The following is a 12,033-nucleotide window of genomic DNA, read 5'->3' as shown; positions in this document are numbered from 1 at the left end:
ATCAGCTGATCCTCAAATCCATGTCAACATCTGTGTGTGTGTGTGTGTGTGTGTGTGTTTCTAAGTTAGCGCTCAGCCATTTGATCTAAAAGCTTTGCTTTACTTCTCTAATCCTGTCCATCACTCCATCACTCCATCACTCCATTCATCCATCCATCCTGGGGATTTGACTGCCATTAAGAGATGGCTTGTGTGTGTGCGTGTGTGTGTGTGTGTGTGTGTGTGTGTGTGTGTGTGTGTATGGGGGGTGTAGAGATCTGTGCTCTGTGGCTGAAGGTTCAGAGTGTGTGTGTGAACTGATGCGAGGATGAGGAGGACGAAGACCATGGAGACGTGTGAGGAGACATCTGCAGGTAAATCTTTTGTTTCTGTGTGTTGTTGTGTCGTCTTTGTGTTGAATATGAAGAGATGTGTGAGATGATTTAACGACAGAGGGATTAAATAAATACAACGGAGACGTTAGAGGACGACAAAGAGACACAATCTGACTACACAGAGACGTTAGAGGACGACAAAGAGACACAATCTGACTACACAGAGACGTTAGAGGACAACAAAGAGACACAATCTGACTACACAGAGACGTTAGAGGACGACAAAGAGACACAATCTGACTACACGGAGACGTTAGAGGACGACAAAGAGACACAATCTGACTACACAGAGACGTTAGAGGACGACAAAGAGACACAATCTGACTACACGGAGAAAATAGAGGACGACAAAGAGACACAATCTGACTACACAGAGACGTTAGAGGACGACAAAGAGACACAATCTGACTACACAGAGACGTTAGAGGACAACAAAGAGACACAATCTGACTACACGGAGAAAATAGAGGACGACAAAGAGACACAATCTGACTACACAGAGACGTTAGAGGACGACAAAGGGACACAATCTGACTACACAGAGACGTTAGAGGACAACAAAGAGACACAATCTGACTACACGGAGAAAATAGAGGACGACAAAGAGACACAATCTGACTACACAGAGACGTTAGAGGACGACAAAGAGACACAATCTGACTACACGGAGACGTTAGAGGACGACAAAGGGACACAATCTGACTACACGGAGACGTTAGAGGACGACAAAGGGACACAATCTGACTACACGGAGACGTTAGAGGACGACAAAGGGACACAATCTGACTACACGGAGACGTTAGAGGACGACAAAGGGACACAATCTGACTACACGGAGACGTTAGAGGACGACAAAGGGACACAATCTGACTACACGGAGACGTTAGAGGACGACAAAGGGACACAATCTGACTACACGGAGACGTTAGAGGACGACAAAGGGACACAATCTGACTACACGGAGACGTTAGAGGACGACAAAGGGACACAATCTGACTACACAGAGACGTTAGAGGACGACATAGAGACATTAGAGATGCTAGAAGACGACAGGAAGACAAATGTCAACAAAATATATGAGACAGCAAAAACAGGAAATGCTTAGAAGACATAAAACCACTAGAGACGACTGTGACAGGATACTAGAGGACGACAAGGAGACAAAAAGACAACTCTGTCTGTCTGTGGTTGATTTGAAGGACGAGTGTTTTTACAGATTATTATATAATTAATGAATTTATTTATTTATTTAATTCATCTAAGCTCATCTTCACTGTTTTTAATGTTTATTTATTTCTGTGCTTGTTTCAGAACGTTAATCCCGGCGTGTCCCACATGAGAGACGACAGTCATGAGTGTCCTCACTGTCACGGGTCAGTGAACAAACACCAAATATTCCACAATGAAAATGTTTGTTTGATCAGAACGAAAAAACTTTATGTCTTCACGTCTTCACGTCTTCACGTCTTTACGTCTTCACGTCTTCATGTCTTCACGTCTTCATGTCTTCACATTGTATGTCTTCACGTCTTCATGTCTTCACGTCTTCACGTCTTCATGTCTTCACGTCTTCACGTCTTCACGTCTTCATGTCTTCACGTCTTCACGTCTTCATGTCTTCATGTCTTTACATCTTCACGTCTTCACATCTTCACGTCATCACGTCTTCATGTCTTCATGTCTTCATGTCTTCACGTCTTCATGTCTTCACATCTTCATGTCTTCACGTCTTCAGTGTCTCTGCTGCTGCTGCTGCTGCCCCCGGTGGCATGGGCGAGGTGGGCGTGTGTGAGGGCGTGTCCGGCGTCGTGCTCCTGCTCTCAGGAGAAGAGCTGCAGCGTCCTCTGTGACCGCTCTGCACTCGCCGAGCTGCCACGAGAGTTCCCCTGTGAGGCCGCGTCCATCAACCTGGACAAGAACAGACTCAAGTTCCTGTCGGAGCGAGCGTTTGGAACTCTGCCCTCCCTCAGGTCCCTGTCTCTGGACCACAACAACATCTCCTTCATCACTCCTGGAGCCTTCAAGGTCTTCATCTTCTTCTTCTACCTCATGTCATTTTTCTTCTTGTTCTTGTCATCATAGTTGCGCTTCTTGCTTTTCTTGTCATTGTTCTTTTTCATGTTCCTCTCGTCGTTGATGGATGATCTTATATCCATATCCTGACTGAAGCGTAGACACAGAAACAGTCATGTGATCGTACTTCTCTGCAGGGTCTCGCCAACCTGGTGGAGCTGAAGATGGCTCACAACGAGTACATCAGTTACCTCCACACACGGACCTTCACAGGCCTGAAGAAGCTGGTGAGGCTGGATCTGTCCGACTGTAACCTCTTCAACATCCCAGACCGGATCTTCATCGAGCAGACGGCGCTGAGGGAGCTGCTCTGCTTCCAGAACAAGTTCAGGAGGATTCCTGGAGCCTTCAGAGGCATGGAGAACCTGACCCACATCTACCTGGAGAGGAGCAAGATCGAGGCGGTGGCCTACAACTCCCTGCTGGGCCTCAGTAGTCTGAGGTAAGTCACTGCTGCAGGTCAAGACTTTGTGTGACGGACACCTGAACTTAAAAGACCTTCATCCTTGAATTGTCTTTGTCTTCTCTCAGGTACCTGAATCTCCAGGAGAACCGCATCAACGTGATCCACGACCAGGCCTTCCAGGACCTGGTGCGTCTGGAGAACTTCTACCTCAACGACAACCTCCTGTCAGATCTTCCTCGACTCGCCTTTAAGGGCCTCGTCCGCCTCAAGATGCTGAACCTGGGAGGGAATCAGCTAACCAACGTGTCCAGGACGTGGTTCAGTGACCTGGTGGAGCTGGAGATCCTGTTCCTGGACCGGAACCAGCTGCTGTCCATTGAGGAGGGCACGTTCGAGAACCTGACCAGCCTGATGACGCTGCACCTGAACAGCAACAACCTCACCAGCCTCCCCTTCCCCGTCTTCCAGCCCATCTACTTCCTGGGCCGCCTCTACCTCTTCAGAAACCCCTGGGAGTGCGACTGCGCCCTCCAGTGGCTGAAGGAGTGGATGGAGAACTACAGGCTGGTGCGGGATGTCCCCTGTGCGTCGCCGTCCTCTGTGGCGGGACTGGATCTGAGCGAGGTGGTCTTCAGCCGGGTGAACGACACGTGTGTGGACCCGGCGGAGCTGAACCTGACCACGGTGTCGCCGGACGTCGAGTCCACCACGGAAAACCGCTTCAACAGCCTCATCTCCAAACTGCTGCAGCAGGAGCTCAGGGAGGAGATGGGGAACGGGACCGAGAGCCTTCGTAATGGGACACGGTTGGGGCCCGAGGACGGGCAGCTGTCCGCGGGGGTCACAGGGTGCTGGGATTACACTAGCCAATCACTTCTCCGCTTCTCTGTGGTCTGGCTCCTCCTACTCTGACAGGCTCGTCAGATGTTAGCGCCAAGGAAGACTTTTTTATGTTAGCATCTGACTGTTAGCACCTGTTTGTTAGCTGACTGTAAGTATCTGACTGTTAGCATCTGACTGTAAGCGCTTGACTGTTAGCGACTGACTGTTAGCTGACTGTTAGCGCTTGACTGTTAGCACCTGTTTGTTAGCTGACTGTAAGTATCTGACTGTTAGCTGACTGTAAGTATCTGACTGTTAGCACCTGTTTGTTAGCTGACTGTTAGCATCTGACCGTTAGCGGTTCTAAATAGTTTATCTCGAGCTTTAATCCTCTTACTGCGTTGCTCAACCTCCACACATTGGGTGGGACTTAGCCTCCAGTTTCCTGCTCTTGGACACGCCCTCTCTCTGTGAAGTGGGCGTGGCAGGTGTGACATATGTCAGACGTTTATATAAAGCAGTGAGTCCTGTTTTTTTCTTCTTCCTGGTGACTGTACGTATGGTTGCCATGACGACAGTGATCCACTTCATTAATGTCATTATTACACTTAACACTCTGTCACCATTTATTTTTTTAGATTAAAATAAATTCTGTTGAGCTTTTTGCTGCCTGACCTCTGACCTCTTTCAGCCTCAGCAGTCGTCGCTCTGATGTTAATCTGCTCTTTAATGTGGGATTAAACTGAGACTAAGATGACAGGCTGCACCACATCACTCTCATTTACTGATGCTTTTTTTTTCTTTAATCCTGGACCAGAACTGAAATGGTGATGCTTTTTTTTTAACCTCATAATTTCATAAAACTTTCTATGGAAGTGTCAGAGACTTTTTAAAGATATGTGGAAATAAAGTTTTTTTTGTTGGTTTTGTGAGCTGTGAGCGCCCCCTGCTGCTGAGACACAGAAGCTCACTCTCTGTGAAAAGCTGACAGACTTAAAGTCTGTCTCACAGTGAGATAAAGATGTGATCTTGTTCTTAAAGATATCGTAGACTTAAACTGACGTAGATTTATTTTCACTAAAATCTGTTTTTCCTGTAGGGGGCGCTCACAGCTCAGTCAGATGAATATCTGTAAAATCTATACTTCAAAATATCTTAAAGGTGACATTGAATGCTTGTATCACACATATATGTTAGACCAGCCAACGAGAGCTTTCCCACTGTCCTGTGATTGGCCAGGTACCCGGAAGTGACGTAACAGATAGGCCAGCTCTCAGATACACAGCTCCCCCTCTGGCACGGTGGATGCTCTGCATCTCAGCAGCTACAACGAGAGTAGTTCTTCTTCTGTGGTTGAATGTACGGATGTGCCCGGACTAGTGCCCGCACCAGGAGGCGCTACGGTGGTGAGAGGAGTGGTGAGGATTTCTGATGACGACATCAAACTACGGAAGTGCCGATCCGCTTCACAGAGCCCAGGAAAACAATACAACACTATTTTCTCAGCAGTGGCTGAACTGTTTGTTCTGAAACTTTAGGGTTTCATAAACGAGGTCATGACGCAGATACACACACAAACGCAGCGTTAATTGGAGCTTCCGGTCTATGTCGCCTTTAACTTTCACGTTCACACCCTGAAAATATTGATTTTACAAAATGTCAAGTAAATGTTAAGTAAAATATATAATCATAGAAAAAGAGTAGGGCCACAGGACATTGACTGCTGGGCCACATGTGGGCCACGGGCCACAAGTTTGAGACCCTCTGTGTTAAAGGAACACATTAAAAAAGTGACGGGCGTGGATTGTTTACAGTGACAGTGCAGTTTCTCCGACTCTGCCTCCTCGTCACTTTTCTGAAACGACAGAATGAGTGACTGAATAAATGAGTGAATGAATGAATTAATGAATAAATGAATAAATTTAGGACAAAAACAGAAAAATCATGACTTTTATTTTGATTTTCTTCATATAAACATTTCACTACATGTTTCAACCTTTCCCCGTTTTTTTTAATGTTTTTCATTCATTTTTTTCTTTTAATAGAAAAATCACCCAGAATGCATAGCTGCGTCCAGTCGACGTCCGTCTTGTTTTTCTTCGTCTCGTTCTGTCCAAACATCTGGAATGTTGTTGTTTGTTTTCTTCACCTTTTTTTACCCTCTTCTTTCTCGGAGGTTGACAGACGGACACAGACGGACAGTATGGACGCTTGCAAATGTCCACATGCATGAAAACCTCGATCAGATCATTGACACATTTGTGGATTCATTAAAAAGAGACAGAACGTGAACACGCGGCGGCGTGAACAGTTGATGCTAATGTTACGCTAATGTGATGCTAACGTATCATATAGCGCTAACATGATGCTAAATTGACATTGATGTGATGCTAACATAACACTAATGTGACACTAACGAGATGCTAGCGCGACGCTAACGTCAACTTCCCAAGAGAAAAGGTCCAGTCTGTAACTTTGAAGAGCAAATACTGTCGGGGGAAAAAATGGTCAAGAAAACGTACCATGGGCTAATGTTAGCAATGCTCGTCATGCTAGCAATGCTCTATGTCAAGGTTTGTGAGGTCACTCTGACCAGAGGGGGGCGCTAAGTTTTACAGAAGTTGCCATGTTCCTTGTCATGCTAACAGCTAGCCACCAGCTTCAGTTGTTGTAAAAGGTCAAGAGGTCAACCAGAAAGTGGCTGAAGAGGCGTATGTTGCCACCTAGTGTAGCGGAGGTAGACGTACAGTCGTGTTTCGACTAAACTGTGAATCATGTAAACTTCTCACAGTTTTCATTTTTTTCGTGGCTCATTTGTTAAAATGAAAGCGTTGCCATTGGGAAAGCACATGGTGACAAATGTCGTACCGTGAACTTGTTAGCACTGTTTCCGAAGCTAACAAGGCTAACGGAGGGAGTCAGGTGACGTTGTGACGCGTTACTGTCTCTTTAAAACAAACGTTAGCTAAACTAGCTAAAACAGACATGACAATATTCACTTTTGTTTTCTCTGTTTTTTTTTTAACACATTAAACATTATGACGAGGTCATGTGGGAGGGGCCAGAGTCAGAGCACTGAGAGAAACTTCCCGATGTCTTTATTCTCCTCGTGAAGGAGAGGGGGCGGGGCGTGGTCAGTAGACCCAGGACACGGGGACCCACTGGCCCGTGGTGCAGACCAGATCCATGGCCTCCTCCAGGAACCTGATGGTCTCGTCGATCTCGTTGTTTATGATGGTCTGGTCAAAGTAGTGTTCGTACGTCTTCTGAAGAATCTCCGACTCTTTCTGAAGACGCTGCAGAGACTCGTCCTGAACGAGGAGGAGGAGGAGGAGACTGTGAGACACTGATGAAGATCTTTACATTAACATCAAAGAGATGCTTTAAAGGGAGAATTCAGGTTTTCTCAAGTGTGTCAGTCGACATCTACGTCACATGATCACGTCTTTATCTCACTGTGAGACACACGTTTATAAACCACTCACTCTCTCACACCAAAGTCCACAGAGAAAACCAGTGATTTTAGCTGCTGCTCCTCTGCTGCCTCGTGTGGTCACTGTGTGTCACTGACGTTAATCTGAACCAAGGACATTTGAATTTAGTGAGGGAGGCAGCAGTGTGTGTGTGTGTGTGTGTGTGTGTGTGTGTGTGTGTGTGTGTGTGTGTGTGTGGGAGCGTGAGAGGTTTACTAAAGTGAGATGAAGACGTGATCATGTTTCCTCTCAGCACAGTAAACCCTGCACTGTCTCTTTAAGAGCGCAGAAATGAAACTAGTGATGAAATATGAACTGATTAACCAACGAAAAGTCAGTAACGAGTCATTTTAATCCAGTCACACACACACACACAGAGTCTCATCACTGTACTCACTGACAGTGTTCGACACCACCGCGGTGTCTCAGGGGGAGGAGGGAGGTATGGGGGCGGGGCCAAAGAAACAAACGCATGCAGTAAATGAAAATAAAAGGAGATGAAGACGAGATGAAGACGAGCAGAGCGTGAAGAAGACGCTGTGGTTTCACACAAACACGACAAATGTGTGACATTTATAAACTAAATCACAGTTTTTGTGTGTGTGTGTGTGTGTGTTTACCTCATTAATTCCAGGTGTTATTGTTGGTGCAGCAATGAAGACGACGTACGGAGCAAACTCTGCTGTTCTCAGGACCTTCAGGGCCTGATGGAGGTCAGGTGACACAGTCAGTGAGTCTCACACCTGTACGCACACACACACACACACACCTGTTCACACACACACACACACAGACCTGAGGCTCCACGTCCAGTATAGCCACGAGTCCCTGTTGGTGGATCTTGTGAATGGTCTCCAGTCGGGTTCCGTACATGGCGTCCTCGTGACTTCCGTACTCCAGGTACTCGTTGTTGCTGATGTCCTGCATCATGTGATCATGGGACACAAAGTAGTAGTTCTTCCCGCTCTCCTCGTCCTTCTTAGGCAGTCTGGTTGTGTCTGTGGGACAGAGGACACAGAGGAAGTGAGCAGTGACACTTCCTGTTGTTCTTCCTGTGGGCATGGTCACATGGTGCGTCTTACGTGGGATGGGGTAGGCGAATCTGTCGGGATGTTTAGTGATGAGCGTGTTCTTGATGTGACGACGACCGACTCCATGAGCTCCTGAGACAAACACACAGACACACTTTATACAATGACAAGAAGTGATGTGTGTCGACCAATCAACAGACTGCACTGAGTATAGCTCCGCCCCATTCAGATCAACATTTTGTCTTTAGCTGAATGAGCTAATAAATGTTTATCATTAACTATAAATTACAGTGATATTGTATCGTAACATAAATATCGTGACAATATCGTACCTTAAATATTGACATAATATTGTATCATGACTCAAATATCGTAGCGTAACTTAAATCTCGTGACAATATCGTAGCGCAACTTAAATATTGCGACAATGTCGTATTGCAACTTAAATATCGTGACAATGCCGTATTGCAACTTAAATATCGTGATATATCATATTGTGACTTAAATATTGTGATAATATCGTATTGTGACTTAAATATCGTGATAATATCGTATTGTGACTTAAATATCGTGATAATATCGTGGTGTGACTTAAATATCGTATTGTGACTAAAATATCGTGATAATATCGTATTTGTGACTTAAATATCATGATAATATCGTATTGTGACTTAAATATCGTGATAATATCGTATTGTGACTTAAATATCGTGATAATATCGTATTTGTGACTTAAATATCGTGATAATATCGTATTGTGACTTAAATATCGTGATAATATCCTGGTGTGACTTAAATATCGTGATAATATCGTATTGTGACTTAAATATTGTGATAATATCGTATTGTGACTTAAATATCGTGATAATATCGTATTGTGACTTAAATATTGTGATAATATCGTATTGTGACTTAAATATCGTGATAATATCCTGGTGTGACTTAAATATCGTGATAATATCGTATTGTGACTTAAATATCGTGATAATATCATGGTGTGACTTAAATATCGTGATAATATAGTATTGTGACTTAAATATCGTGATAATATCATGGTGTGACTTAAATATTGTGATAATATAGTATTGTGACTTAAGTATCGTGATAATATGGTGTGACTTAAATATCGTGATAATATTATGGTGTGACTTAAACATCGTGATAATATCATGGTGTGACTTAAATATCGTGATAATATCGTATTGTGACTTAAATATCGTGATAATATCATGGTGTGACTTAAATATCGTGATAATATCGTATTGTGACTTAAATATCGTGATAATATCATGGTGTGACTTAAATATCGTGATAATATCATGGTGTGACTTAAATATCGTGATAATATTGTATTGTGACTTAAATATCGTGATATGGCCTCTGTGTCTCACCTAACAGGACGAGGGTTTTCCTCTTAAAGGCGGGAAGTTTGACGACCTCTTCATATGTGACCAGGTCTAGTTGATCAAACACTGAAGGTCAGAGAGAGAAAACATGTGACACATTAAAACATGTGACTTTACTGTCACATCATAAAAAGACACAGACAGGACGTGAGACATGTGGACAACTGGAAACAGACGTACACACTGACAGCTGCAGTGCTACACCTGGGATTAACATGTGTCTGCAGTGACACCTGGTGGCTCCTGGAGGAACACCACACAACTAACACAAGAAGAAGATGAAGATGATGATGATGATGATGTCACTGTTACTTACATTCAGATTGCGTTCAGTGGAGAAAGCAAGAGAAATAAAGAGAGGAGGCATAACATGGTTACATTTAACACACACACACACACACACACACACACACTCTCTGTCACCAGCAGGTGTGTCTGTTAGTCACATGTTCTTGAAACTTTCTCACAGTGTCTTTAATAAGACATCTGAACACACTGAATCACAGTGTGTGTGTTGTTGTGTACCTGCGTTGTGTTTAGCCAGATACTTGTCTTTATAATGTTTCTTCTTCTTTCCAAACCAGGTGCAGCTCGTCTGCTGCTCCTGTTTCGTCTTCTCCATCGCTATACATGCAACACGCCTGTGAACGCACACACACAAACACGCACACGTTAGTGCGGTCCTTCCAATGTCCATCAGTACGGTGGCCCTAAAGGTCAACATACAACATTATAGGAAACACAAATGTTGTAGTGTTTTATGAAACTTTGTAGCGTTTGTGAAACTTTGTAGGGTTTTGTGAAACATAGCGTTTTGTGAAATGTAGCATTTTGAGAAATGTAGCGTTTTGAGAAATGTAGTGTTTTGTGAAATGTAGCGTTTTGAGAAATGTAGCGTTTTGTGAAATGTAGCATTTTGAGAAATGCAGCATTTTGAGAAAAGTAGCGTTTTGTGAAATGTTGTAGTGTTTTGTGAAACGTTGTAGCGTTTTGTGAAACATTGTAGCGTTTTGTGAAATGTAGTGTTTTGAAAAATGTAGTGTTTTGAGATATTTTGTAGTGTTTTGTGAAATGTAGTGTTTTGTGAAATGTAATGTTTTGTGAAATGTAATGTTTTGAGAAATGTAGCGTTTTGTGAAATGTAGTGTTTTGTGAAATGTAATGTTTTGTGAAATGTAATGTTTTGAGAAATGTAGCGTTTTGTGAAATGTAGTGTTTTGTGAAATGTAGTGTTTTGTGAAATGTAGTGTTTTGTGAAATGTAATGTTTTGAGAAATGTAGCGTTTTGTGAAATGTTGTAGTGTTTTGTGAAATGTAATGTTTTGTGAAATGTAATGTTTTGAGAAATGTAGCGTTTTGTGAAATGTAGTGTTTTGTGAAATGTAGTGTTTTGTGAAATGTAATGTTTTGAGAAATGTAGCGTTTTGTGAAATGTAGTGTTTTGTGAAATGTAATGTTTTGTGAAATGTAGTTTTGTGAAATGTAGTGTTTTGTGAAATGTAGTGTTTTGTGAAATGTAGTGTTTTGTGAAATGTAATGTTTTGAGAAATGTAGCGTTTTGTGAAATGTAGTGTTTTGTGAAATGTAGTGTTTTGTGAAATGTAGTGTTTTGTGAAATGTAGTTTTGTGAAATGTAGTGTTTTGTGAAATATAATGTTTTGAGAAATGTAGCGTTTTGTGAAATGTTGTAGTGTTTTGTGAAATGTAGCGTTTTGTGAAATGTTGTAGTGTTTTGTGAAATGTAGCGTTTTTGTGAAATGTTGTAGTGTTTTGTGAAACGCCATGTTTTATAAAATGTAAGGCTTAGTGAAACGTCTCTTTACGGCTTGTGTGTGTGAGTGTGTATGCCCCGCCCCTCTCACCACTCCTGCAGCTCAGGTGAAGGGATGAGTCCGGCTGTGCTGTTCTTCATGTTCTCCAGTTTTCCCTGCCACCAGTTGTGATCATCCTTGGAGATAATCTGGATCACGTCACCGACCCGGAATCGAACGCCGGCCTCTTTACAGGGGATGAGTTCGTCTTTGGACGGGTCGTACTCGAACTGTGCCCTCACGTAGATCTGTGGACACAAAGGTCACGGGGTCAGGCCGGGGGTTCAGAGGCGTGTGAATGAAGACGCCGGGGTGAGGACTGATGGGTGGAGTCTTGTGGGGGAGGGAGGGGTTTGGTTACTAATGACACAGGCATCGTCTATGCTTGTTTATTGTTTGTAAACACTCGTCTGACACTGACCTCATTTATTTACGGGGGGAGGAGCTACAGGTGGGTGGAGCTGTCTCTTACCTTTACAGACATTTTGTCCTTGATTGGAGGTCGAGACGCAATCTAGGACGTGAAAGCATCACACACACAAACACATCATGCAGTAAAACAGCTGTGTGTGTGTGTGGTTGTTTACTTTAGTTAATAAGTTAATGATTTCTTTGGTTAATGAAACACTTGAATGGT

At 43.5% G+C, this 12,033-nt stretch overlaps 2 protein-coding genes across 19 annotated transcripts in view; one reads left to right on the top strand and one right to left on the bottom strand.

The window, feature by feature from the left end:
• The first annotated feature begins 12 nt into the window (after positions 1 to 12).
• nyx (nyctalopin) lies at positions 13 to 4,338 on the top strand. Its single transcript, XM_058622526.1, has 5 exons — positions 13 to 353; positions 1,686 to 1,747; positions 2,110 to 2,399; positions 2,585 to 2,889; positions 2,979 to 4,338. Exons 2-5 carry the CDS (start codon positions 1,726 to 1,728, stop codon positions 3,763 to 3,765), a joined length of 1,404 nt encoding a protein of 467 aa, XP_058478509.1. The 5' UTR covers positions 13 to 353; positions 1,686 to 1,725; the 3' UTR covers positions 3,766 to 4,338.
• A 1,273-nt stretch (positions 4,339 to 5,611) lies between these two features.
• caska (calcium/calmodulin-dependent serine protein kinase a) overlaps positions 5,612 to 12,033 on the bottom strand; it is a 46,659-nt gene continuing 40,237 nt past the window's right edge. For 8 of the 18 annotated variants that reach the window (XM_058615539.1, XM_058615598.1, XM_058615557.1 and 5 more), the window contains 8 exons: positions 11,869 to 11,910; positions 11,448 to 11,644; positions 10,111 to 10,226; positions 9,571 to 9,651; positions 8,231 to 8,311; positions 7,944 to 8,146; positions 7,769 to 7,852; positions 5,612 to 6,986 (listed from right to left, as the gene is read on the bottom strand). In XM_058615539.1, coding sequence (XP_058471522.1) covers positions 6,810 to 6,986; positions 7,769 to 7,852; positions 7,944 to 8,146; positions 8,231 to 8,311; positions 9,571 to 9,651; positions 10,111 to 10,226; positions 11,448 to 11,644; positions 11,869 to 11,910 — 981 coding nt within the window. In that variant the 3' untranslated portion in view covers positions 5,612 to 6,809. The remainder of the gene's footprint in view (positions 6,987 to 7,768; positions 7,853 to 7,943; positions 8,147 to 8,230; positions 8,312 to 9,570; positions 9,652 to 10,110; positions 10,227 to 11,447; positions 11,645 to 11,868; positions 11,911 to 12,033) is intronic. The other 10 variants (XM_058615588.1, XM_058615624.1, XM_058615608.1 and 7 more) reach the window with 3 other exon arrangements.

Source organism: Solea solea, chromosome 2 (assembly GCF_958295425.1).
Source record: "Solea solea chromosome 2, fSolSol10.1, whole genome shotgun sequence".
Lineage (NCBI taxonomy): Eukaryota > Metazoa > Chordata > Actinopteri > Pleuronectiformes > Soleidae > Solea > Solea solea.
This window is presented reverse-complemented; position numbering and strand designations above follow the sequence as displayed.